This window comes from Loxodonta africana, chromosome 6 (assembly GCF_030014295.1).
Source record: "Loxodonta africana isolate mLoxAfr1 chromosome 6, mLoxAfr1.hap2, whole genome shotgun sequence".
Lineage (NCBI taxonomy): Eukaryota > Metazoa > Chordata > Mammalia > Proboscidea > Elephantidae > Loxodonta > Loxodonta africana.
In genome coordinates, this window is record NC_087347.1 from 14,402,806 (window position 1) to 14,430,237 (window position 27,432).

The 27,432-nt window shown below is 41.1% G+C and overlaps 1 protein-coding gene across 1 annotated transcript in view; it reads right to left on the reverse strand.

Annotated features, from left to right (window-relative positions):
* Positions 1-7,649, reverse strand: part of DAW1 (dynein assembly factor with WD repeats 1) — a 34,818-nt gene extending 27,169 nt beyond the window's left edge. The window contains exons 1-3 of the mRNA XM_064286607.1: positions 7,171-7,649; positions 3,151-3,295; positions 1,342-1,400 (exon numbers count right to left, since the gene is read on the reverse strand). Of these exons, the coding sequence (XP_064142677.1) occupies positions 1,342-1,400; positions 3,151-3,295; positions 7,171-7,325 (359 nt within the window). The 5' untranslated portion in view covers positions 7,326-7,649. The remainder of the gene's footprint in view (positions 1-1,341; positions 1,401-3,150; positions 3,296-7,170) is intronic.
* Between the last annotated feature and the right edge of the window lie 19,783 nt (positions 7,650-27,432).

A 27,432-nucleotide genomic window follows, 5' to 3' on the forward strand; every position in this document is an offset into this window, starting at 1 on the left:
CCAAGTGCTTAACTACTAGACCATCAGGTCTCTTTATGCACACATAAAACCCGTTGCGGTCAAGTAGATTCCAACTCGTGGCAACCCTGTAGGACAAAGTAGAACTGCCCTGTAGGGTTTCCAAGGAGCACCTAGTGGATTCGAACTGCCGACCTTTTGGCTAGTGGCTGTAGCTCTTAACCACTATGCCACCAGGGCTTCCATTATGCACATATACATATACACGTTTATATTTGTCTAGATCAAGACAACCCTTCTACTTCATCTTTCCTACTTAGCACCTTAAGGTTACAAGATGGTCAAAGGCATACTCAAAACAGGCTTGAAGGTCCTATTGGTCACACCCCAAGACGCTGATCTAGGTGGAAAACACCTGCTCTGAATCTGTTCATTACAAGCAACCATGATGCTGCCCCTGTCTGACTGCTCCTAATACCAAGCCGAATATGAGAGAGCACCCCTTTCCCATGCTGCTTCAATGTCCACAGAAGCAGCAGTCAAGAAATCAGACAACATACTGCACTGGGCAAATCTGCTGCAAAATACTTCTTCAAAGTGTTGAAAGGCAAGGACATTGTTTTGGGGACTAAGGTGCGCCTGACCCAAGCCAAGGTATTCTCAATCACCTCATATGCATGTGAAAGCTGGACAATGAATAAGGAAGACTAGAGAATTGATGCCTTTGAATTACGGTGTTGGCGAAGAACACTGAATATACCGTGGACTGCCAAAAGAAAGAACAAATCTGTCTTGGGAGAAGTACAACCAGAATGCTCCTTGGAAGCAAGGATGGCGAGACTGTGTCTCACATACTCTGGACATGTTATCAGAAAGGATCAGTCCCTGGAGAAGGACGTCATGCTTGGTAAAGTAGAGGATCAACGAAAAAGAGGAAGACCCTCAATGAGATGGACTGACCCAGTGCAACAATGGACTCAAGCATAGCAAAGGCTGTGAGGATGGCGCAGGCCCAGGCAGTGTTTCATTCAGTCGAACATGGGGTTGACTCGGAGTCGACACGACGCCACCTAACAACTACAACCTTCCCCATACACACCAGGAACACCTGACCCGTGCCACAGTCACCTTATGCAGCACCTGTCCTATCTGCTGACGTCTCAACATGCCCCCCACCCACAGGTTACCACAATGCACAAACACAGAAAGTTCAGATTTAGGGTCAGAGGAGAGAAGGCTTATATTTCTCCTCTATATTCAGTAGGGTACCAAAATAAGAGATATGAGCACATTATATACTTAACTGGCATCTTCGACAACCAAAGCCTTAGAAATTTTCTATCCTTTGATTGTTGAAAATCAGAAATAAAAAGGGAATCTTACCATGAGCCCGACTTGTTGAGCGCAACATTGGTCAGTGGTAGAATGTGTGCTCTGAGGACCTTTGGGGAAAGGAAACACGGTTTTAAACCCAAACCAAATTCAATCCCATTAATTTAAACTTCAACTAATTCAATGTTGTGATAACTATATGCGATAAATGGACAACTATCAATATCTGAACAAATGAGAAAAAAATACACCATACCTTCTATTTTTAAGACCAATAATATATTTCACGGCTACTGATAATTGCAAAAACATGACTCTGTGTTTTCCATCAATTTAAGATAAATTTATGGATATTAAATAAGATGCCCAAACCCCAAAAAACCCACTGCCGACGAGTCGATTCCAACTCATAGGGACGCTAGAGGACAAAGTAGAACTGCTCCACAGAGTTTCCAAGGAGTGGCTAGTGGATTCGAACTGCAGACCTTTTGGTTAGCAGCCGAGCTCTTAATCGCTGTGCCACCAGGGCTCCAAATAAGATGCCAAATAGCACTAATTTATGATATTTTCTTGTACCTATTGCATATGGGTCTGTGTATTTGCATGCATACAGTAAATAGAAAATATATTAAATGTTTCAAATATAGATTTTACAATGTATTATTACTTTTTGAATCCTAAAGTTCCTTGAGAATCGAGGTGACATGTTATTTTCTCTTATTTATCTTTCAATCCCCACATTGTCTAGCCCATAAAAAACATAGCAGATGCTTAATAAATATTTATTGAACGGATATGCATAAACTGGATAATCTGTTTACTGAGTGATTTACTAGGCTGGGACAGTCCTGGTTACATCTGTTGCCAGGGTGTAACTACTAAGAGTGTCCCCCTTCATTATCAAAACTGTTCAGCCTTGGAGGATAAATTACAAGGTCAAGCTATGGCGCCTATATTTGAAGATAAACACTGCCACCTGCTGGACAAAGGGATACTACAAGAGTAACCTCACCCTCTACACTTGAACAGATGACTGCAAAAGATTGCCTGGATATTTTGTACCAGATAGAGTATGCTGAGTACATAAATCATAATATTTTACTATAATAATTACATTTAAATCATGAAAAAGAATAACAGTGTAATATGAAGCAATCAGGATAAACTATTAAGTATTATTGAATAAAGAAAATAGCTGTTCTTAATGACATTTGTTATATTCTTTTAATTAAACTACAAAAAACCACAGAGTAAGCATATTTACAATTAACTAAAATTATATAAGCTATAAACAAAAAAAAAACCAAACCCAGTGCCATCGAGTCGATTCCGAGTCATAGCAACCTTAAGGACAGAATAGAACTGCCCCACAGAGTTTCCAAGGACCGCCTGGCAGATTCGAACTGCCGACCCTTTGGTTGGCAGCCGTAGCGCTTAACCACCAGGGTTTCCATAGAAGCTATAGCAGTACACATTGTACTGAAATACAGTTTAAATCATATGGAAGTAGAAAATATGAAATGTTGACATACCATGAGATACAATTTCTTAACAATTTAAACCGACCTTAATGGTACTCCTTAAAACGTCATTACACTGAGGAGCTAAAATTACTACAAATCTTTTTTTCAACCTCTCAAGAAATAAATGTTTTGAATTTCATTTATTCATTCAACAAACATTTATTGAGAGTTACACTTAGTAAACATAGATAAGGCACTGAAATAAAGCACTGACAGGTATTTTCTTGGAAAAAATGTTTTTAGGGAAAGAGAAAACATGGTTCGTATTTTACTTCAGATTAATACAAAACCAGTTTCACAGAAATTTTTCTACCTAGTATTTTAAAACATACATTACCTTAAAAAGATAGAATTTGTGGTCCTTGTGCTGGCCAAGTTTATCCTGTAATCTCTGTATTAAAAGTTTCACTTGTTCTGTTCGTGAAGTGGTGATAAGAGGTTCCGCTTTCTGGATCTCATCTACTAAGGCCCTGACATCAGTACTGAAATTTACCAAAAAGACAGGAATAATAGTAAGTCACTTTTCTTGTATTTCAAAAATTGCACATACATTCATTACATGAAAAACTGTATTGGCTTATGAAACATGATATTTATAAGATGTTGGGGATTCCATCATCTTTCTCAAGAAATTTCTAGAAAAACAAATCTATTACATAAACCAATAAAGGACATTGACACATGAATGAAAGAAAGCCTCTCGTATTATGTAGATGCTTTTTTCAATACCTGAGACCTCTCCCTTGGAAGGTGTGCAGAGATTCTGATTTGTTCTCCTAGGAAGGCAGAATGTGTGCTGGTTCTCAACATGGGCTCTTTTTCTTTCTTTTCTTTTTCTGGCTTCTTTTTTTCTTCTAAGATAAAATGCATTACATGTGCTGGTGATACCCGGGGTGGGAGGGAGGGAGTAACATGGAGCCTTTGTTTGGGAAGCATTGTCTTTCTGTTTATGTTGTTGTTGTTGTTAGGTGCCCTGAAGTCGCTTCCGACTCATAGTGACCCTATGCACAACAGAATGAAACACTGCCTGGTCCGGCGCCATCCTCACAATCTTTGCTGTGCTTGAGCCCACTGTTGCAGCCACTGTGTCAATCCATCTCATTGAGGGTCTTCCTCTTTTTCGCTGACCCTCTACTTTACCAAGCATGATGTCCTTCTCCAGGGACTGATCCCTCCTGACAGCATGTCCAAAGTATGTGAGACACAGTCTCGCCATCCTCGCTTCCAAGGAGCATTCTGGCTGTACTTCTCCCGAGGCAGATTTGTTCTTTCTTTTGGTAGTCCATGGGATAGTCAATATTCTTCACCAACGCCATATTTCAAAGGCACCAATTCTTATTCTGTTTTCCTTACTCATCGTCCAGCTTTCACGTGCACATGAGGTGGACTGAAAACACCATGGCTTGGGTCAGGCACACCTTAGTCCTCAAGGTGACATCTTTGCTTTTCAACACTGTTTATGGTGAAGGAAATTTGGCAGCAGATATTGGTGACGCTTGTACAACATGACGAATGTAATTGATGTCACTAAAGTGTACACATGAGAAACCTTAAGCTGGTAAATGCTATGCTATATACGTATTTTACAACAATAAAAAAAAGTGCCGTACTATACTTTTCACTTTATACATGTTCTCTCATTTAATCTTTATAGCAACTCTCTAATGCTTTCATCATAAATATTTTAGAAATGATGAAACCAAGTTCAAAAAGATTAGGTTTTTAGATAAAGAGATTAATCCAGTGCCCAAACAAAAATAAACATCCAATGAATTACAGTTAGTAATATTTCTTACGGGCTATAAGTTCCTGAAAGAAAACTGGTTTGAAAACAATTTACAGACTCAAGTGTTTCCCATGGTATTCAAAGAATCCATAAAAATTCTGGTAAATTTTTCTACTCCAGAATAACATTAGTTGAAAAAAAAAAAAAGAATCAATGTACATATACCATAAAAAAACAGCCATTTTGTAAAATACGTCACAAACATGTCCCCGAGATACACTCCCCCTGGTCTAGACGGGACTCACGACCCAGCTGTGAGGAGTTTAGTTGGCTGACAGCCTCCAGCTGTGGCTCCTCCCGCACTGCCTTCAGCATTTGAGCCGAGGGCTTACTCTTCTCTGGTGGCCCTCGGCCAAGGACTGAGCACAGGGCTGGTGCCAGGCCTGGCCATTCCTGCCCCACATGGGGCTTCTCTGGCAAGCTTTGCTCCAGAGTTCCCCTCTGGGCCAGGCGACTGTCATGTCTTTCTGTTGGCGATCTGATTGTTCCGCCTGCCTGATCCTGCTTCATCCCCAGTCTTTCAGGGGTGCCATTGCCCAATAGGCCTTTTGCCCACCTAACTCCATCTCAGAATCTGCTTCCCAGAGAACCCTACCTATGAAAAACCTCATCTCCTCATCATAAAAGGCTGAGCTCCAGTTCTGGGCAAAGCACTGAGTTAGGTTCTCTGAGGAACACGAGGATGGATGAATGAGACTACTCATTCGGTTAACACTTATTGGATTCCTACTACAGGCTTGGAGCCGTGGTGGGGCAGTGGTTCAGAGCTCAGCTGCTAACGAAAAAGTCAGCAGTTCAAATCTACCAGTCGCCCCTTGGAAACCCTATGGGGCAGTTCTACCTTGTCCTGTAGGGTCGCTATGAGTTGGAATCGACTCGATGGCAACAGGTTTACTATAGGCTCAGCCCTGGGAGCATGAAGGATGTGGTTCCAGGCCTCAAGATACAACCTATTTACAATTCAAAGGTAAGAGTGAATGATCTGAACTGAAATGAATCAGAGAGAAGGTTTATAATTATGACTTTGATAAACTCCAAGGGACTCAGTTGTCCAAACAGTTAAATTTTCATAAGACTGAAAAGGATAACGAGGCCTCTTGGAAAGGTTTCTAACAACAAGTATGAATCAAAACCAATATTCCAACAAGATCTAAATGAACCAGGTACTTACTCAGTACATCCTAACCCTGTAGTATTCTAATTAACTGCTATTTTCCAGTCCAGTAACTCCAGTATGTCGTCTACAATGAAAGCGTTTTTAGGAGCAGAACATGTCCAGATTCTCGGGCACAACTAGAAATAAGACCTGGACTTTTTAAATTTAACACCTGTGCTTCTCCCGGCTCTCCAGCTGGAAGTTATTCTCTCCCGCAGAACTTGATCTGTCCCGCTTCACGAGGTTCCATGTTGTACGTGCTGTTTCTCCAACTTGACAATAAGCCCCTTGAGGGTAGGTCTTATGCTTAGTATCTCGGTAATCTCTTACAGAATCTAACCTACAGCTTTGTATCTAACCCAGTACCCAGGTCTAGTAGGTGCCAAATATATATTTGCTGATGGAATAAATGAATGTCTAACAAAACATTCTGCGTGCTGGCATAGTCACAAGAATCAGTATTATGGCCTATCTACAAAAATCACAAAGCTTGAGTTGATATTACACCTTGTCTTCCCCCCCAAAAATAGATTAAACAGGATTGTTGTAGACAAAATTCAATGACATTTTATGTGCCACTGTTCATTCTTTGATTTAAATACATGTATATTAATTAAAAGGACAATCACACTGCAAAATTGGTTGTTTCCCTGGGCCATGCCTCTGAAGCACATACGGTGGTATTTTTGTTCAGTTTTTATTTTCACCTATTGAAAATATCTGGACTTAGACTCCTATAGGTCTGATCACTAATCTGTCTCCGTCTTTTGAAGTGGAGTTCGACATAACATTTCCTGACCAAAGGAAAAACCAAACCTATTGCCATCAAGTTGATTTCAACTCAGAGCAACCCCATAGGACAGAGCAGAACTGCCCCATAGGGTTTCCAAGGAGTGCCTGGTAGATTCAAACTGCCAACCTTTCAGTTAGCAGCAATATCTCTTAACCACTATGGCATTTCCACTCTATAGCCAGTACCCCCAAAACCCACTGCCTTTTAGTCAATTGTGACTCATAGTGACCCCATGGGGTTTCTACGGCTGTAAATCTTTACGAAAGCAGACTATCACATCTTTCTCCCACAGGCAGCTGGTGGGTTTGAATCACCAACCTTTCAGTTAGCAGCTGAGTGATTTAACCACTGTGCTACCATGCCTTCTTCTATAGTCAGTAAAGGTTGTTTAATAAAGAAAAAAAGGGCAAACTGATCATACCTTTTCCCTCCTTATTCAGCAAGACACTCAAGTAGAACACATTGAAAGTGAAACAAGAAATAATACAAAGGGATTTTTTTTAGCAATAGATTTTCTATTAAGTTTATTCAGCTCATCCATACACCATTCATGTCAGGGTTTTTCAATAAAAAATTTTGGAGTTGAAATACATGTTGCCTTTACATTATATAGCTCACTTACCTAGGACTGAGATCAAGCAAGTCTATGGATCTGGTCTTCAATTCTCCATTTTTTTCATATTCCAACATAATTCCTATAGAAACGAATAAACATGCTATAAAATACATATGATGACAGCCCATGCTGAAAGCTAATCTACTGTGATATTTTTTCATTTATATTCTTCAATTTGAAGATTTTTCACTGTAAAAAGTATACAGTGATGTTTGGTTTTGAAACAAGATGTTGTAGACTCACTATTCCTTGGTCCTCCCCTCTAAATACAACTAAATTGTCCAACAGACAACAATAAAAGGACTCTGAAAGCTGGATAGAAGAACGTAGACTGGCTAGAGACCTCAAGATTTAAAGAATGACAATATGGTGAGTTTCCTTTACAACTTCAAAAGAAATCACTGAATACCTAAAAATAAAATCAACAAGAAAGATGCAAGACCTAGTTGTACTACAAAAAAAAAGTTGATGTTGAATCAATTCCAACTCATAGTGACCCTACAGGACAGAGTAGAACTGCCCCATAGGGTTTCCAAGAAGCAGCTGGTGAATTCAAACTGCCGACCTTTTGGTTAGCAGCCAAGCTCTTAACTACTGTGCCACTATAGGATATACTAAAAGGTTTAGATAAATGGTGAGATACACTTCTGGATGAGAAAAAGCTATGTTGTAAGTGTATCAAATTAACCTCTGGAGTTAATATTGTAAGAATATGATTTTTTTAACTTACAATTTTAATCTACCAGATATCAAAAAGAACTATAGAACAATAAAAAGTGGTTCTGACAAAAAATATAATAGAATCATCTATATATAGAAATTTAAAAATAAGGTGAAGCCAACATTTCATATTAATGGGGAAAGAATGGATCATTCAATAAATAATGATGGAACAATCAGTTGGATTTTGGAAAAATTAATAAAATTAGGTTTCTAGCACACACTCCGTACAGAAATATATTGCAGGTTGATTACAGATTTTAATATTCAAAACAAAACATAAAATATTCAAAACAGTAGAATATATTTATATCTTAGTGTCTGTAACTGGCTTTTAAGCACGATGTAAAGCACAAAAACTACAAAAGAAAAAATTAACCGATTTACGTGATATAAATTTTAAACTTGGGCACAATAAAAGTTACCACAAAGATAATGACAAATAATAATCAGGAAAAAAACACAAAGCTTTGTGTGTATGTGCGTGTGTCTTAAAGAACTTAATACAAAAAACTTTGAAAATATTTTTTAAAAAAGGCATGAAGAGTAAATCTACAGACAAAGTACGACAATGGTCAATAAACACATCAAAATAAAAGGTTTGCAACTTCATTAATATGAAGAAACGCAAAATAATATAAACAGGTCTGTTTTTCAACCCATCAGATTTGCAAAGATTCCAAAGACTAATAATACTCAACATTACAAGGTTGAAGACACAGGCATTCTTGTATACTGTTGGTGGACATGCTAGGTGGTCCCTTTCACAAGGGGGCCACAGAACACTGTCTAACGAAATTTTAAGTGTCATATTTTTGGTGTGATATCCTTTGTTTCTTGAATGAATAAGTGTTAAATGGTTCAGCAATTTCACTTCTAAGAATTTATACTAAAAAATATTGCACAAAGATGTAATATTCAAGGTCATTCATTCCTGCATTGGTCATGATAATGAAATTTAGAAAAATCTAAATGTCTATCAATAATGAATTGATACAATGAATTATGGTAGTTCCTAATCAAAAGTCAATCAAAAGGATAAGTCACACATGTTAGATATGGAAAGATGCTCTAAAAGGGTTTTTTTTTTTTTCAGTTAAAAAAGGTAAGCAAAAAATAATCTTATTAAACTTGAATTCCTTAAAAAAAAAAAAAAAGCCAGACTTACTGGACCCATAGGGACTAGATGAACCCCTAAGACTATCAGCCTGAGATACCCTTTAAGCTTGGAACTCAAACCACTCCCAGAGGTCACCTTTCAGCCACATGACAGATCAGCCCTATGATCATTAAGGTTGTGTGTCAACTTGACTAGGCCATGCTTCTAAGCGGTTTGGCAGTTATGATGTAGTTTGGCAGTCATATAATGACGTAATCACCACCATGGTAGATCTCATATAATCTGATCACCTTCATGATGGGATCTGCTGTGAGTAGCCGGTCTGCTGAAAGCGAGTTTCCTTGGGGGCATGGCCTGCATCCAATATAAATGGACTTTCTGGCAAGGCTCGTAGTCTTTTGCTTACTCTCAACCCTACAGCTGGCTCCTGTTCACCTGACTTCCGGTTTTTAGAACCTGAGCTAGCATCTTACCTACCGATCTTGGATTCAACAGTCCCTGCAGCTATATGAATCAGGAGAAGCCTCCAGCCTGTTCCACAAACTTGGGACTTTGAGCTTCTACAATTGTGTGAGCCTAAGACAGGCCCTTAAAATAATATCACCCGTGAGTACTATGCTCTTCAACATAATCATTTAAATGAAACCAAATGTTAAACATTTACCCTAGACCAAAGGTAAGACGGCAAGGGGAGGCAGGGAGGCTAGATTAATGGAAACAGAACAACCAGAAAGGAAATAATGAGAATGCTGCTGTATCATGAAAAATGTACAAATGTCACTAAACAAGACAGAGAGAAATCCTTAAATGAGAACCTAATTTCCTGTGTAAACTTTCACCAAAAACACAATTAAAAAATTGTATTACATTGTATGTTGATATATATGGATAAAAAAGTGGCTTTGTCACGGACAACTATTTGCAGGGGAAAGAGGAGTCAGGATAGGTGAAACTTTTATGCATTAAATATTACATATTCCTATAACAAGCATGTATTGCTTTTATAATCAAAATTTCAACTTTTAATTACGATGAAAGTTGACATGAGTAAGAAATGGCAGTTTCTAAGGTATTAAACAGTGTGACAGGCCATTTTATTTTAATGTATATGGGTGCAAAATGAGGAAAAGAACAGAAACTAACAGAATCACCAGTGATTCTTATTTTATTCTTTATATCAATGTATTTTTCAAAAGTTTGGTTATAAGTAAATATTACTTTTATAATGAGAAAAGTAACAGAAAATAAGAAAAGGGGGAAAAGGAAAAATATCATAAAGATCACTGCTATTAGGATATAAACTCTTGAAGGTGAAGATCCCCACAAGGTTATTTGAAAACTCAAGTAAGATACAGAACTGTGAAAGATACAAAGTCTATATCAATGCAATGTTTCTTTTACTCTTACACAATTACATATTTTTTTTAATTAATTTTGTGCATTATCCGTGGCCTCTATGATAGAAACAACATTGGAGATAGCATGACAGAATTTTGTAAGACCAATGACTTATTCATTAAAATACCTTTTCTCAACAACATAAACAGTGGCTATACATGGAGCCCTGGTGGTAAAGTGTTTAAGAGTTTGGCTGCTAACCAAAAGGTCAACAGTTTGAATCCACCAGCTGCTCCTTGGAAATCCTATGGGGCATTTCTAGTCTGTCCTATAGCGTTGCTATGAGTCGAAATCAGCTCAATGGCAATGGGTTTTATACACGTGGACCTCACCTGACGGAATACACAGGAAATAAAATCAACTACATCTGTGGAAAGTGATGATGGAGAAACTCAATATCATCAGTCACAACAAAGCCAGGGGCTGACTTTGAAACAGACCATCAATTATTCATATGCAAGTTCAAGTTGCAGCTAAACAAAATTAAAACAAGTACACAAGAGCCAAGATATGACCTTGGGTATATCCCACTTGAATTTAGAGACCATCTCAAGAATAGATTTGATGCACTGAACACTAAAGACAAGCTATGGAATAGCATGAAGAACATCATATATAAGAAGGCAAAAGTTTGTTAAAAAGACAGGAAAGAAAGTAAAGACCAAAATGGATGTCAGAAGACTAAGTTTCTTGAACATCAAGTAGCTAAAGAAAATACAAGAAATGAAAGAAATGATGAAGTCAAAGAGCTGAACAGCAGATTTCAAAGGGCGGCTCGAGAAGACAAAGTACTATAATCATAGTACAAAGACCTGGAGTTAGAAAACCACAAGGGAAGAACATGCTCAGCATTTCTCAAGTGAAAGAACTGAAGAAAAGCTTCAAGCCTTTAGTTCTAATATTGAAGGATATGGTTAAAATATTGAATGACATAGGAAGCATCAAAAGATGGAAAAAATACACATAGTCACCGTACCAAAAAGAACTGATAGACATTCCACCGTTTCAGAAGGTAGCATATGATCAACAACTGATGGTATCTGAGGAAGGAGTCCAAGCTACTCTGGAGGCATTGTTGAAAAACAAGGCTCCAGGATCTGACAGAATATCAACTGAGATGCTTCAACAAACTGATGCAGTGTTGGAAGCACTCACTTGTCTATGCCAGGAGATTTGGAAGACAGCTATCTGGCCAAATGACTGGAAGAGATTCATATCTGTACCCATTCCAAAGAAAGGTGATCCAACAGAATGTGGAAATTATCCAAAAATACCATTAATATCACATGCCAAGTAAAATTTGCTGAACATAATTAAAAAATGATGGCAGCAGTACATCAATAGGGAACTTCCAGAAATTCAAGCTGGATTCAGAAGAGGACATGGAATGAGGGATATCATTGCTGATGTCAGATGGATCTTAGGTGAAAGTACAGAATACCAGAGAGATGTTTACCTGTGTTTTATTGACTATGCAAAGGCATTCAGCTGTGTGGCTCATAACAAATTATAGGTAATATTGTGAAGCATGGGAATTCTAGAGCACTTAATTGTGCTCATGAGGAACCTGTACATAGATCGAGGCAGTCACTGGAAAAGAAGAAGGTGACACTGCATGGCTTAAAGTCAGGAAAGGGTTGTATCCTTTCACTATGCTTATTCAATCTGTATAGTGAACACATAATCCAAGAAGCTGGACCATATAAAGAAGGATGCAGCATCAGGATTGGAGGAAGACATTGACAATCTGCAATATGCAGATGACACAACCTTGCTTGCTGAAAGTGAAGAGGGCTTGAAGTACTTACTGATGAAGATCAAAGACTACAGCCTTCAGTATGGATTACAACTCAACACAAAGAAAACCAAAATCCTCATAACTGGACCGGTAGGCAACGTCATGAGAAATGCAGAAAAGATTGAAGTTGTCAAGGATTTCATTTCACTTGGATCCAAAATCAATGCCCATGGAAGTAATAGTCAAAAAATCAAACGACACATAGCATTGGGCAAACCTGCTGCAAAATGGTCTCTTTAAAGTGTTAAAAAGCAAAAATGTCACTTTGAGGACTAAGGTGTACTTGAATCAAGACATGGTATTTTCAATCACCTCATATGCATTTGAAAACTGAACAATGAATAAGGAAGATTGAAGAATAACTGATGCCTTTGAATTATGGTGTTGGGGAAGACTACTGAATATACTGTAGGCTGCCAGAAGAACGAACAAATCTGTCTTGGAAGAAGTACAGACAGAATGCTCCCTAGAAGCAAGGATAGCAAGACTTCGCCTCACATATTTTGGACATATTATCAGGAGAAATCAGTCCCTGGAGACGGACATCATGCTTGGTAAAGTAAAGGGTCAGTGAAAAAAGACCCTCAATGAGACAGGCTGACACAACGACGGCAACAATGAGCTCAAACATAGCAACGATTGTGTGGATGGCACTGAACGGGGCAGTGTTTCATTCTGTTGTACAGAGAATTGCTACGAGTCGGAACCGATCTGACAGCACCTAACAACACTATTTAATAGTGAGATAAGTAGGCACTCATTAAACTTTTGAGTAGATAAATGATACAATGAACCACAACAAAAAAAAAGCCAGTTGCCATCAAGTTAACTCTGACTCGCAGTGACCACGTATGTTGGAGAGTAGAACTCTGCTCTACAGGGTTTTAAAGGCTGTGACCTTTCAGAAGTAGACTGCCAGGCCTTTCTTCTGAGGCACCTCTGGGTGGGTTCCAACTGCCAACCTTTCGGTTAGTAGCTGAATGCTTAACAGACCCCAAACAATGAATAAGTAATGTAATAGTAATCAGAGTAATATAATAATAATCAGTAAAATAATAACAATCAGTAATATAATAATAATTTAGAGTAATATAACAACAGAGAAAGATTAAAAAACTAGCATTTGAGAGCCCACACAGAATAATCTATATTATCCTAAGGAAATGCAGCAAATTAATAATAATCTTTCTTTACTCACTATCTAGTTACTAATAAAATGAAAAATATTAGAAGTCTTTAAATTGACTGTTAAATACATTTGACCGCTGAATGGTGACAGAACACCAGTACAGTATGCCCATCCATCCCATGACAACAGAGCACCAATATGGGCAAAAGGCTGTGACTTGCATTGTGAATAATACAAACAGATGAGAGACAAAGATGCTGCCAGAAATACATGTTTTCCTACAATGACTGCTTCCAGTTGCATCTTTATTTTCTTGCTCTTTCCTTGGTCACGAACTTTTATGCAATAAGTATAATTTGCAAAACACTTAGGTAAGAAGGCTCTACCCCCAAAATTCTCAATGTATTAAAAGGCTATGCTTTAAAAGATGTTAGTATTCTTTACTCAGATCATATTTCATCAACGCAAGTGCTTGAAGAGCTCAGAATATTAACCAGTTTAACTAATATTTGTTTTAGTTCCTTCTCATGGCCAAAGAACACGGGGACTGCACATGATAAATAAAAGCCAAGACTGTTATAACTGAGTCAGCTGAAATGCAGGAATCATTATTATAATAATAGTCAGAGAAAGATGGAAAAAAATTAGCATTTGACAGGCCACACAGCATAATTTGATATTATCCTAAGTAAATGTAGCAAACAAATTAACGAGAGTCTGTTTTCTTAACTCACTACTATCTTGTTTCTAAGAAAATGAAAAACGTTAAAAGTCTTTATGCTGACTATTAAGTTAGTTGGGTTGCTGTACAAATGGATCTAGACAATGAAGTGCAGTATCTTCACAAAGTTAAGAGTGGGTGTTGCCTATGTGCTTTTCAACTGACTCAGTCTTGGCTTTCATTTATTGTGCAAAGTCCCCTTATTCTTTGGCCATGAGAAGGAACTAAAATAAATATTAATTAAAGTGCATTACACAAGTGAAGAGTATATGAAATACACTAAGCGAACAGTATGTGAATTAATGAATGTGACCGAGATAAAAAGGGAATGCCCCATGTTTGGTTAGGGATATTACTGCTATGTACACTTAGTCGTCAGGAATTTAGGTAGGGGGAGAGATAATCCAATAGATGCCCACAAGAGAATGCTCCTGACTTTGTATGTTAGCATGGGAGCCAACTTTCAGAGCAGAGTGGGAGGACTGAAACCATAGAATTAGGGGTAGAGGCAAATTGCTTTCCATGCTGAAGGGATAAAGGTAACCTGGGAACAATTCAGTGGTAAGGGCTTTTTTTTTTTTTTCATAATTGATAATGCTATTGCAAACAGCCACCTGCTATTCAGTAGTACCTGGGTAAGTTGCATATAATATGGCACACCAAAGATTGGAATTCAGGAATTACATTTTGAACATGTTAAATAATATGACCTCTTAATCATTTATGAAAGCAAGATTCAGAAGTATGAAAAAGGAAGACGAAAGAAGAATTGGCATATTTGAATTATGGTGTTGGTGAAGAATATTGAATATACAATGGACTGCCAGAGCAACAAACAAATTTGTCTTGGAAGAAGTACAGCCAGAATACTCCTTAAATGAGAGGATGCCAAGCCTTTGTCTTGCTTACTTTAGACACGTTATCAGGAGGGACCAATTCCTGTGGAAGAACATCATGCTTGGTAAAGTAGAGGGTCAGCGAAAAAGAAGACCATCGATGAGATGGACTGACGGAGTGCCTGCAACAATACATACTACTGTGATCACCAAGTAATGTTTCATTTTGCTATACATAGAGTCGCTATGAGTTGGAACCAACTCAATGGCACTTAACAAAACAACAACATAAGTCTAAAGCCTAACTACTTGAATTTAAGATGGCTATTAAAACCCTCCACCACTTGTCTGTCAGTTTGTCATACTTCGGTGGCTTGCACATGTTGCTGTAACTCTGGAAGCTATGCCACCACTATTTCAAATACCAGCAGAGTGACCCATGGTGGGCAGGTTTCAGCAAAGCTTTAGACAGAACAGAAAGAATGACCTGGCAATCTACTTCTAAAAAAACTGACCAGTGAAAACCTTATGAATAGCAGTGGAATACTGTCTGATATAGTGCTGGAAGATGAGCTCCTCAGGTTGGAAGGATTTCAAAATATGACTGGGGAAGAGCTGCCTCCTCAAAGTAGAGTCAACCTTAATGACATGGATGGAGTCAAGCTTTCGGGACCTTCATCTGCTGATGTGGCACAACTCAAGAAGGGAACAAACAACTACAAACATCCACTAGTAATTGGAACACAGAATGTACGAAGTATGAATCTAGGAAAATTTGAAGTTGTCAAAGATGAAATGGAACACTTGAAGATCGCTATCCTAGCCATTCGTGAGCTGAAATGGACTGGTATTGGCCATTCTGAATTGGACAAACCCATGGTCTACTATACTGGGAGCGGCAAGATGAAGAGGAATGGTGTCGCATTCATTGTCAAAAAGAACATTTCGAGATCTATCCTGAAGTACAACACTGTCAATGACAGGATAATATCCATACGCCTACAAAGAAGACCAGCTAATATGATTACTATTCAAATTTACACACCAACCACTAATTCAAAGATGAAGAAATTGAAGATTTTTACCAACTTCGGCCGTCTGAAACTGATCAAACACACAATCAAGATGCATTGACAATTACTGGTGTTTGGAAAGCTGCAAAAGACCTGTTCAAGGTGTTAAAAAGCAGAAATGTCACTCTGAGGGCTAAGGTGCACCTGACATAAGCCATGGTGTTTTCAATCGCCTCATATGCATGGGAAAGCTAGACAATGAATAAGGAAGATAGAAGAAGAATTGATGTATTTGAATTATGGTGTTGGTGAAGAATATTGAATATACATCATGGATTGCCAGAAGAATGAACAAATCTTTCTTGGAAGAAGTACAGCCAGAATGCTCCTTAGAAGGGAGGATGACAAGACCTCATCTTAAGTACTTTGGACATGTAATCAAGAGGGAGTAGTCCCTGGAGAAGAAGACACAGTGGCTGCAACAACGGGCTCAAACACAGCAATGATTGTAAAGACGGCACAGGACCGGACAGTGTTTTGTTCTGTTGTACATAGAGTCTCTATGAGTTGGAACCAACTTGACAGCACCTAACAACAGTAACAGTTGGAATCCTAGGACTCCCTGGGTGGCACAAAGGGTTAAGCGTTCAACTGCTATTCTAAAGGTTGGGGGTTCAAACCCACCCAGAGGCACCTCCGAAGACAGGTCTAGTGATCTGCTTCCAAAAAGTCACAGCCCTGAAAACCCTATGAAGCAGTTCTGCTCTGTAGACATGGGGTCTCTGCAAGTTAGAATCAACTGGATGGCAACTTATGATAACAGCACTGGAATACTAGATTCTTAGAGTCCTAGAGCTGAAGGGAAACCAGAGGCCATCTATCCGATTCGTTCATATTTTCGGAACAGTTCCAGGCATTCTACTTAAAACACATCATTTTAATAAACTCCTATTTATATACCAGGCACTGTTTTTGGTGCTAGAGATACCGTAGTAAGCAAAATCGACAGAAGTCTCTACTCTCATGAAGTGTTTATTCTAGTGGGGGACAGTAAGCAAGATAAATAAGAAAAACAGCGTATGTTGGATTGAGATGGCACTAGAAGAAAAGACAAAGCAGGGAAGGGGGGTATTAAATATCTTGGGAATGAAGTGGAAATTCTCAGAAGAGTTGCCAGTTAAGGCTTCACTTTAGTAACTTAACAGAAAAAATCTAAAATATGTGAAGGAGCTAGCCATGCAGACGTCCAGGGAAAGATAATCCCAGGCAGAGAGAACAGCAGCTACAAAGACCCATGTGGGGCTACACCTGGCCTGTCCAAGGAGTAGTATGGGAAGGCAGAAAAGGGAAAGTAGAAAGTGGCAAACTCAGAGAGACCCTATAGTGTCTTGGAGATTCCGGCCCTTTTACTTTAAGTGAAACAGAAAGCCATTGGAGTACTCAAGCAGAGAGGTGACACAGTCAGATTTACCTTCTAACAGAATTACCCCCACTGCTCTTTTGAAAATAGAATGACATGGGGCAATGAGGAAAGCTCTAGCAATAATCTGGGCAGAAGAGAGAGACTGATAGCAGTTAGGGTGAGGAGAAGCTATTGAATTCTGTATATATTTTGAAGGTAGAACTGACAGGAATTGTTATTAGACCAGATACAGAATGTGAAAATAAGAGAGGAAGGAGACATGGTTTAAGTCTAAGGTTTTGGCATGAGCAAATGGAAATCGGAGCTGCCTTTACCTGAGAAGGGGGAGACTAGGGGACCCTACGTGAGATGTGCTTGGACATCCAAAGCGAGATGGCATGCAGGTAGTTAGGTCCTCAGGTCTAGAGTTCCCAGGGGAGGTCTGAGCTAGAAACATACATCTTCACTTCAGTGGATGGTATTTAAAGCCTTGAGGATGGAGTAATGGTCTAGCAAATGAATATAAATAGAAAAGTGAAAAAATCTAAGGACAAGGCCCTGGGGCACTCCAACATTAAGATATCAGAAAGAGGAGGAACCAACAAGACAGAATGAGATGGTGTGACCAGGAGTAAAAACAGAGTGCGTGTCCTGGAAGCCAAAGGAAGACAGTGATGGAACGGGTAGAAGGCTGCTGTCAATCAGGAAAGACCAGGGCTGAGATATGGCCAGCAGATTTAGGGGTGTGGAGGTCACTGGGATCTTGAAAAGGGCAGTTTCCGTGGACTAGTGAGGAGGGTTCAAGACAGAAGGGAGGAGAGAAATTGAGGACAATGCTCTTTCAACCAGGTTTGAAGGGAATGAGACAAATGAGATGGCAGCTGGAAGGGGTCAACAGATGTCTGCTGTTGTTGTTGTAGTTGTGTGCCATCGATTCCAACTCGTAGCAATCCTATAGGACAGAGTAGATCTGCCCTGCACAGTTTCCTAGGCTGTAATCTTTATGGGAGCAGATCACCAGGTCTTTTCTCCCACGGGTCTTTCCTGCCCACCTTTCAGTTAGCAGCCGAGCACTTAACCATGGCACCACCAGTGCTCCTTAGATCTCTGAGGTGGGTGATACTATTATGATTACCTGAATGGCAGTGTGACAGGTCAAAATAAGTTGCCCACGTTAGAAAACGTTCATATGGTACGAGTCAGTTATTCTGACCCCAGAGCCCATGTTCTTAACCTACACTCCTCAAAAAAGGGATGAAGGCAAGACATTCATTTATCCAGCTGAATATTCATAGGAACCAGCAGCACTGTTCTAAGTTCAAGCACAGCATAAATAAAATTGTGGAGAGCAGGCTATCAATAGTCATTTTAAATTTACCATATGCTGCTTCTCATATATAGAGTCTTGAATTGGAATTCTATTAGGGAGAAAATGAGTGTCTCCCTATATACATGAACTTCACATTGGAGAAAGTTGCCGTCCAACCCCACTCTTGGGGGAGGCAGAAGCAGCACCCTTTGAGGTGTATATTCTCAATAATTTCTTCACCTGAATTGACCTCCTTAATCATAAAAAAATCAAAAACCAAACCCACTGCCGTCAAGTCGATTCCGACTCATAGTGACCCTATAGGACAGAGTAGAACTGCCCCACAGAGCTTCCAAGGAGCACCAGGTGGATTATTCATGCATTCACCCCACAAACACTGAAAGCCTCCTATGTCCCAGGATCTCTTCTAGGAGCTGAGGATACAGCAGTGAACAAGAGAGACACGGTCACAGTCCTCTGAGTACTTGACATTTTATGGGAAAGAGGCAGGCATTTAAAATGTAAACAAATAAAATTTCAAACGGTGATAAGTATAATAAAAACAACAAAACAAAACGGCATAGAGTAAAATCAGTGAGGGGCAGGAGCTACTTTAGAATGGGTGGTGTTAGGGATTGAATTGTGTCCCTCAAAAATATGTGTCCATTTGGCTAGGCCATGACTTCTAGTATTGTATGGTTGTCCACTATTTTATCATCTGATGTGATATTCCTATGTGTTGTAAAGCCTACCTCGATGATGCTAATGAGGCAGGATTAGAGGCAGTTATGTTAATGAGGCAGGGCGCAGTCTACAAGATTAGGTTGTATCTTGACTCAATCTCTTTTGAATATAAAAGAGAATCCGCCAGAGAGACAGGGGACCTTATACCAAGAAAGTAGTGCCAGGGGCAGAGTGCGTCCTTTGAACCCAGGGTTCCTGCACTGAGAAACTCCTAAACCAGGGGAAGATTGACGACAAAGGCCTTCCCCCGGAGTCCACAGAGACAGAAAGCCTTCCCTGGAGCTGACACCCTGAATTTGCACTTCTAGCCTCCCAGACTGTGAGAGAATAAACTTCTGTTTGTTAAAGCCATCCCCTTGTGATATTTCTGTTATCTCCCGTTGCCATAAACCCGTTGCCATCGAGTCAATTCCGACTCGTGATGTGTTTGTTTCTGTTATAGCAGTGGTAAATGACTAAGACAGGTGGTAAAGGAACATCTGATAGGTGATATGGCCTGAGACCAAACAAAGGACAGGAGCTAAACCTTCCAAGGTCTAGGGGAAGGTAGGGCTGGAGAGAAAACAATGAGATAAAGGCCTCTCAAGTCTGGGAGGACTCCCTGGGTGTTGGAAACAGTTAATGCCCTTGCTGCTAACCAAAAGCTTGGAGGTTTGAGTCTACCCAGAGGTACTGTGGAAGAAAGGTCAGGCGAACTACTTCTAAAAAGTCAGCCACTGAAAACTCTACGGAACACAGTTGTTCTCTGACACTCATGGGATTGCCATGAGTCAGAATCGATTGTACTGCAACTGCAACTAAGTCCCGAAAGAACAGAGATCTGAGGTGCAATGAGAGTACAGGAGTGAAGTTCTAGAAGTCAACTGAGTAGTGCACCAAATCCTGCAGAGAGTGGATTGTATTCTAAGCGTAATGGGGGCTGGTTTTGCAGACTCTTTGTTTTATATTCCTCTTATTTTTAATGTGAGATCTGAATTAGGAGCCAAGAGTTCTATTCCTATTTCTACTCCTAGGCAGCTGGGTGGCCAGTAGAATCCATTTATTCCCGAAAGGTGACCACATCCTCATCTATAAAATAGAGGAGTAGGCCAAAGATGTCCTGCTAAAACTATAGTATTCTGTGAGTTGGAAACCCTGGTGGCATAGCGGCTAAGTGCTACAGCTGTTAACCCAAAGGTCAGCAGTTCGAATCCAACAGGAGCTCCTTAGAAACCCTACGGGGCAGTTCTACTCTGTCCTGTAGGGTCACTATGAGTCAGAATTGACTCGACGGCAATAGGTTTTTTTTTTTTTTGGTTATTCTGTGAGTTTGTGTCATCATTTGTTAACCTACTGGAATGAAGGACGACGGAACTTTTTTAAAGGCCTATGGCACGGAGCACAATCCACCGACACATCCATTGAGGGTCTACTGCATACAATATTTTGTGCTTCGTGCCATGGGGTTTTAAAAACTGTACAGTATGGTCTGCAACACAGACACTAATGTTATAGGCTTTGTTGTGTATGTATTTTTCTTTTCTTACTTCATCGACACACCTTGACTTGGTCTTGCTGTTGTTTTAAATAAAAAGCAATGGCTTCCTTGGTGCCGTCGTCCCTTCCAGAAACTAATCTCCTGGACATCACCAACCACCACCACTCCCTCCCCACTCCCCATTCCTAAGCAACCAGAAAGCATTACCATTCAGCAATTTAAAAGTTTAAAGCCTCCTGAAAGAACCATTTTAAAAGTTTCGAGTCTCAGAGTCCAGCACCAAAGAAGCAAGGCGCCCAAGTCCCACATCTGTCTCCCCACTCGGGGTCCCCGTCGCTCCCCGGGGGTCCCCGTCGCTCCCCGGGGGGCCCCGCACCTCCGCCGCCCAGACGCTCCGCGGGCGCAGTCCAGGGCCCGATGTGGGGGCTGAGGGGACTGCATACCTGGGGGGTAATACCGAAGCAGAAGGCTCTTCAGCTTCATTTTCTCGCTCCGGGACCCCTGGCCCAGCAGCTTCGTAGCCATGGAAACTGCCAAACAGCGGCGGGACGCGGATGCGCATGCGCCGCGCGTGGCCAGAGCGCGGGGTGCGGGGCTGGGGCTTGGGGCGCGCGGGGGCTCCAGGACGCGGGGCGGGAGCGCTCTGTGCCGCCGCCGCCGGCAGGTACGCTTCGGGTTCCGTGGGCCGGCAGGGGTCGGGGGGGTGGCCGGGGGCCCCAGGGCACCGAGAGAGGAGTGTGCACCCCTCTAAGGCCGCCTCCACCCACGGTGCCTTGGGCGGGCAGGGCGGGGTCCCCTGTGCCCGCACTAAGCCTGACTTCATGAGGGGTCTGCTGGCCTGGTCACTGCGTGGACCACAAAGGAGAGGTGGGAGAAAAAAAACCCGGTCCAGTTACCATCCCCGTCCTCTTCCCCTGCCAAGTCCCTGACCCCATAAATGAAAAAAAAAAAAAACTTCAATGTCATAGCCTACACAGAGTCACTGAGTGGTCCAGTCAGTTAATGCTGCTAAGCAAAAGTTGAAGGTTTGAGTCCTTCCACACGTGCCTAGAAAGAAAGAAAGGCCTGACAGTGTACTTACAAAAAAGCAGCCATTGAAAACCCTATGGGGCCGTTCTACCCTGTCACACGGGGTCGCTATGGGTCAAAATACACTTGAGAGCACCTAACAACAACAACAGAGTGGTAAATTACACTGGTTTAGCCAGAGCTCAGTGAGTGAGAATGGGCACCCTCCCTTCACAATCAGCCCGTTGGGTCTTCTGGACAGTCTCCCCTGAGGGTCAAGGTCAGTCCCATCCTCAGATGTGAATCGGACCCATAAAAAATGTGGAAGAAACTTGAGTTTCTAACTGGGTTTCACATGCTCAAATGCGTTGAGAGAGGTCAAATGAACCTCATAATGAGGGGTGAGGAGGCCCCCGAGGGAAAGAGAGGAGACCCTGGGTGGTATAAGCAGTTAATGTGCTTAACTGCTAACCCAAAGGTTGGAGGTTCCAGTCCACCCAGCAGCACCTTGGAAGAAAGGCCTGGCGATCTACTTCTGAAGAATCAGCCAGTGAAAGCCCTGTGGAGCACTGTTCTGCTCTGATACACACGAGGTCTCCATGAATCAGTCTACTCAACAGCAGCTTATAACTGGAGGGGAGAGAGGAGGGGATAGACCTCCACAGGCAGGAGACGGAGACATGGAGGGAGAAAAGGAACAAGGGAAGGAGAGAAGAAGGGAGGGAGGAAGAGATGGGATCAGCTTGGGGCACCCAGATTCAGCACTGAGGCGGGACAGGTGGGGAAGGAGTAGAGATTCCAGCTATAGCTGGGTTTGGTGAATTCCCATTCAGCCCAGCCCCTCCTGGCAAGGATCATAGCGTCAGTGATAGAGCTGTATCACTAGTCTTTGGGGCCCTCACTGAAAACAGTGGAGAGAAAAAGAGACACGGTTCCCTCCTGGAGAGAAAAACAGAGAAGGACTGGAGGTTCAGAGGTAGCTAGTAGAGGTCAGCTGTGCAGAGGGGTGGCCTTGTCCCAGCAGGCTCCAGAGCAGAGGGACTGACTGCATCAGGGCAGGGAACACTGCTAACACCTTACTATTTATCCTCTTCCCTGCCTGCCTCCACCCCCACCGCAAGACCTCCAAAGCACCCTCTAACCCTCAGTTACTCATCAGCAAATGTTTTTCTTTCATTCCATTCAGTGCTAGCATACCACAATTTGCTTATTCATGCTTGAGACCTTTATTCTTGGCATTCCTTCCACCTGACGAGCCTCCCACTTCATATGTACTAAAGCCTTGCCAAGCTGGAATCACTTTCTCCCAGCCCTCAATTCATTTTAGTACAACAGTGTGTCCATTTCACATCGCAGACTGAAATTTCCATCCCATGCAGTGCCTGTCTCAAGCACCATTTGAAAGACTGCATCTCGCCCCTTTCAGATAAGCTCGTGTGAACCTTGTGATTCCTCACTCGTTCATGTTTGAAACTCCGTTACATTCAGGGTTGATTGGTTTGCTTTTTCTTCCTTCTAAAGGGTTTATTCTAAACTCCAAAGGGATTTTACATAAGAGCGACTTACGGTAGATTGATGGAGAAAAAGGTATTAAATTCTCAGTCTTGGATATCCTCAGTCCATCTTCACCTTCTACTGGCAATTATAACTGCTTCCCCTGCTTGTGGAGATGCCCTTCAACACCTTTGATGCAGACAGTTTGCCAAGATGTAGCTGTGTCCTGGATCGGCCTCCAGCCGAGTGTCCTACATCCCACTTCTGCTGAGTCTTCTCATCAAGCCATGGAACCCTGTCTTATATTAGATCTCATCATGAAGGTGATTATATCATTATACCACTGGCAAGCTACATCACGACTGCCAGACCACTGAGAATCATGGCCCAGCCCGTTGACACAACCTTAGTGATCACAAGCCCCTACTTCTCCTCTCCCTCTCTCTCCTTTTGACTCTCATTCCCCCTTGGGAACTTGCAGATATCTAAACTCACCAGCCTGACTAGAGCAACTAAGGGTGTCTCCCCAGTTGGCATGACGCTGCCATTTCCATTCAATTCCCACCCATTTCTGAGATGTCTGAGAGCTTCACCCCAGAGAAGCTTGGCATCATTCTTCCCTCTTCCTGGAACCCAAAAGTCCACAGAAATTTCTGTTCCACCCTCTCACATCTAACTATGATGAATTGCCTCCATTTTTCCTCTCTCTTCTCAGCTAAAAGGGTCATTTTCTAAATGTGGCAGTGGTGCTACTGGTAGAGTCCCTGGCTGGCAAAAGGTTAACATGCTTGGCTGCTACGTGAAAGTCTGGAAGTTTGAGTCCACCAGAGGTACCTCAGAAGAAAGGCCTAGTGAGCTACTTCTGGAGAAGCGTGTCTTTGAAAACCCTATGGAGCACAGTTCTACTCTGACACACTTGGGGCCACCAAGAGTTGGAGTCAACGTGGTGGTTTGGAATCAGTTCTATGATGCCTTCTGCCTTTTTCTGGGAAAAAATGCCCTTGTAAAGCTCGTGAATTAAGTACGGGCAGGCAAACACACCCAGGAAAACTTTACATGGGGCCAGCCATGCCTTGGGACAAATTATAAAAAGGTGTCACCTCTGGCAGGAGAATTACAAAAGTACCTCTTCTAACCTCCAGGACCTCCAGGGTCAAGCTTCTTGTGGGCTTTCTCACAGTTGGACGGCCTAATTTGAGAACAGACCAGCTTTAGCCCCACTCATCCTCTCTGACAGGGGTTTACACGCTGCTCAGACTGTAGACCACACACAGTGGCTGCAACAAGGTTATCACAAGATTTCCTTGATTGCTCACAGAGAAACATTTACCCCTTAAGTGAAATCTCTAGAATAGGCAAGGGTCTAGACACCACGAACACTTAATTGTGTTCATGCGGAACTTGTACATAGACCAATAGGCAGTCGTTGCAACAGAACAAGGAGATACTGCGTGTTTTAAAATTAAGAATGGTGTGTATCCTTTCACCATACTTATTCAATCTGTATGCTGAGCAAATAATCCAAGAAGCTAGACCATATGAAGAAGAACTTGGAGGATTGGAGGAAGACACATTAACAACCTGCAATATGCAGATGACACAACTTTGCTTACTGAAAGTGAAGAGGACATGAAGCACTTACTGATGAAGATCAAAGACTACGTCTTCAGCATGGAGTACATCTCAACATAAAGAAAAAAAAATTCTCACAACTGAACCAATAAGCAACATCATGATAAATGAAGAAAATGGTGAAGTTGTCAAGGATTTCGTTTTGCTTGGATCCACAGTCCACATCCACGGAAGCAGCAGTCGAGAAATCAAACGATGTATTGCAGTGGGCAAATCTGCTGCAAAAGACTGCTTTAAAGTGTTGAAAAGCAAAGATGTCACCAAAACAAAAAAAACCAAACCCATTGCCATCGAGTTGATTCCGACTCATAGCGACCCTATAGGACAGAGTAGAACTGCCCCATAGAGTTTCCAAGGAGCACCTGGTGGAGGACTAAATAGTGCCTGATATGCATGAGAAAGCTGAATAAGGAAGACTCAAGAAGAATTGATGTCTTTGAATTGCAGTGTTGACAAAGAGTATTGAATATACCATGGACTGCCAGAAGTACTAACAAATCTGTCTTGGAAGAAGTACAACCAGAATGCTCCTTAGAAGCTAGGATGGCAAGACTTTATCTCATGTACTTTGGACCTGTTATCAGGAGGGACCAATCCTGGAGAAGAACATCATGCTTGGTAAAGTAGAGGGTCAGAGAAAAAGAGGAAGATCCACAACGAGATGGATTGACGCAGTGACTGCAACCATGGACTCTAACATAGCAATGATTGTGAGGATGGTGCAGGACCAGGCAGTGTTTCATCCTGTTGTACATGGGATTGTTATGAGTTGGAACCAACTCAACAGCACCTAACAACAACATAGAGACCAAAGTTTATTAGTGGTTATCGGGGAAGGACAGCAGGGAAAGGAAAATGAGGACCCATTGCTTAAGAGACACTGAGCCTCGTTAAGGGTAACGGAAAAATTTGGAAACGGATACTGGCGATGGTGGAACAACATAATAAACACAGTGTCACTGAATTGTACATGTGGAGAATGTCGGAATGGTAAATATTTTTTCCCATATATATTTACCACAAATAAAAAAAATCCTTTACCCTCTAAACTTCTTTAATCAACTCATATTCTACTGAAGTCCATTTGCTTGCAAGTTGTTGGGTGCCTTCGAGTCTATTTCGACTCATAGAGACGTCATGTGGCAAAGTAGAATTGCCCCGTAGGGTTTTCTTGATTGTAATCTTGAGGAGAGCAGATCACCAGGTCTGCCTCCCGTGGAGCTGCTTGGTGGATAATGATCTACTACTGTAACTGAATTATTTAACTCTGCAATACATATTGGCATGGCTAATATATCTAACTATTCAAAATAAAATAATCGCTTTGAGCAATTTTGGGAACATGCAGTCACGGTTGTTTAGCTGCAAAATAGTTTATTGGCAGTAGGGGGCAGCAGTGTACTTGCATTGTATATGAGTAATAATACCTGTTTCCTTTGAAAGAAACAGCCTAGAGTCAAAGTACTGAACAGAGTAACCCCTCCCTCTGGTTGCCTACCGCCTATCTTTGAAGGTAATTCCTTGAATGTACCTAAACAGTATATAAGACAGATTCTTGATTGATTTTTTTTTTCTTTTTATAATTCTGCATTTATTTTAGAGGTTTTTGTAATTTGAAAGTGTCCCTGTCTTTGCTTTGAAAGACTACTCAGAATTGTTGAGCTAGATTTATTTCTTGTTTTCTATTGCATTTAACTTTGCTGACATGTTAATGGTGTATTCCTAGCCATAACCTAGTATACTTGAGAGAGAAAAAAAAAATACCTTATCAGTTTGTAGATATATAATAATTGTAGTTGATATAAAATCAAAACCTACACTTTTAATTGTCCTGCTGATGACAGTTACAAATGCTAATAATAGCAACAAGAATAATAATTAACATTTATTGCAGTGCTTACCTTTCACCAGGTACTAGATTGAGTGTATTACGTCAACTATTACCGCATTTTATCTTCCCAAAAACACTTTGAAGTAAGAACACTTAATTCCAATTTTATCATGAGTAACTGAGGCTCTGAATAGATAACATAGCTTTAGCCTCCTCATCCTTCTGTTTATAGATTTTTTTTTCATGGTCCTTTTATTTAGTCAAAGATGCCTGAGTGGCACAAACAGTCTGCACTCGACTACTAACTTAAAGGTTTGTTGACTGAACCCATACAGTGGCACCGCAGAAAAAAGTCCAGGCAATCTGCCTCCATGAAAATTACAGCCAATAAACCATTACAAAGTGTTGTTGTTTTTCCCTTTTTCACTCTTCAGTTTTTGTTTTTGTTTTTTGTACTAACTAGCTTCTCATTAAACAGTTAGTACACATATTGTTTTAGGACATTGGTTAACAACCCCACGACATGTCAACACTCTCCCCTCTCAACCTTGGGTTCCCTGTTACCAGCTTTCCTGTCCCCTCCTGCCTTCTACTCCTTGCCCCTGGGCTTGTGAGCCCCTTTAGTCTCATTTTATT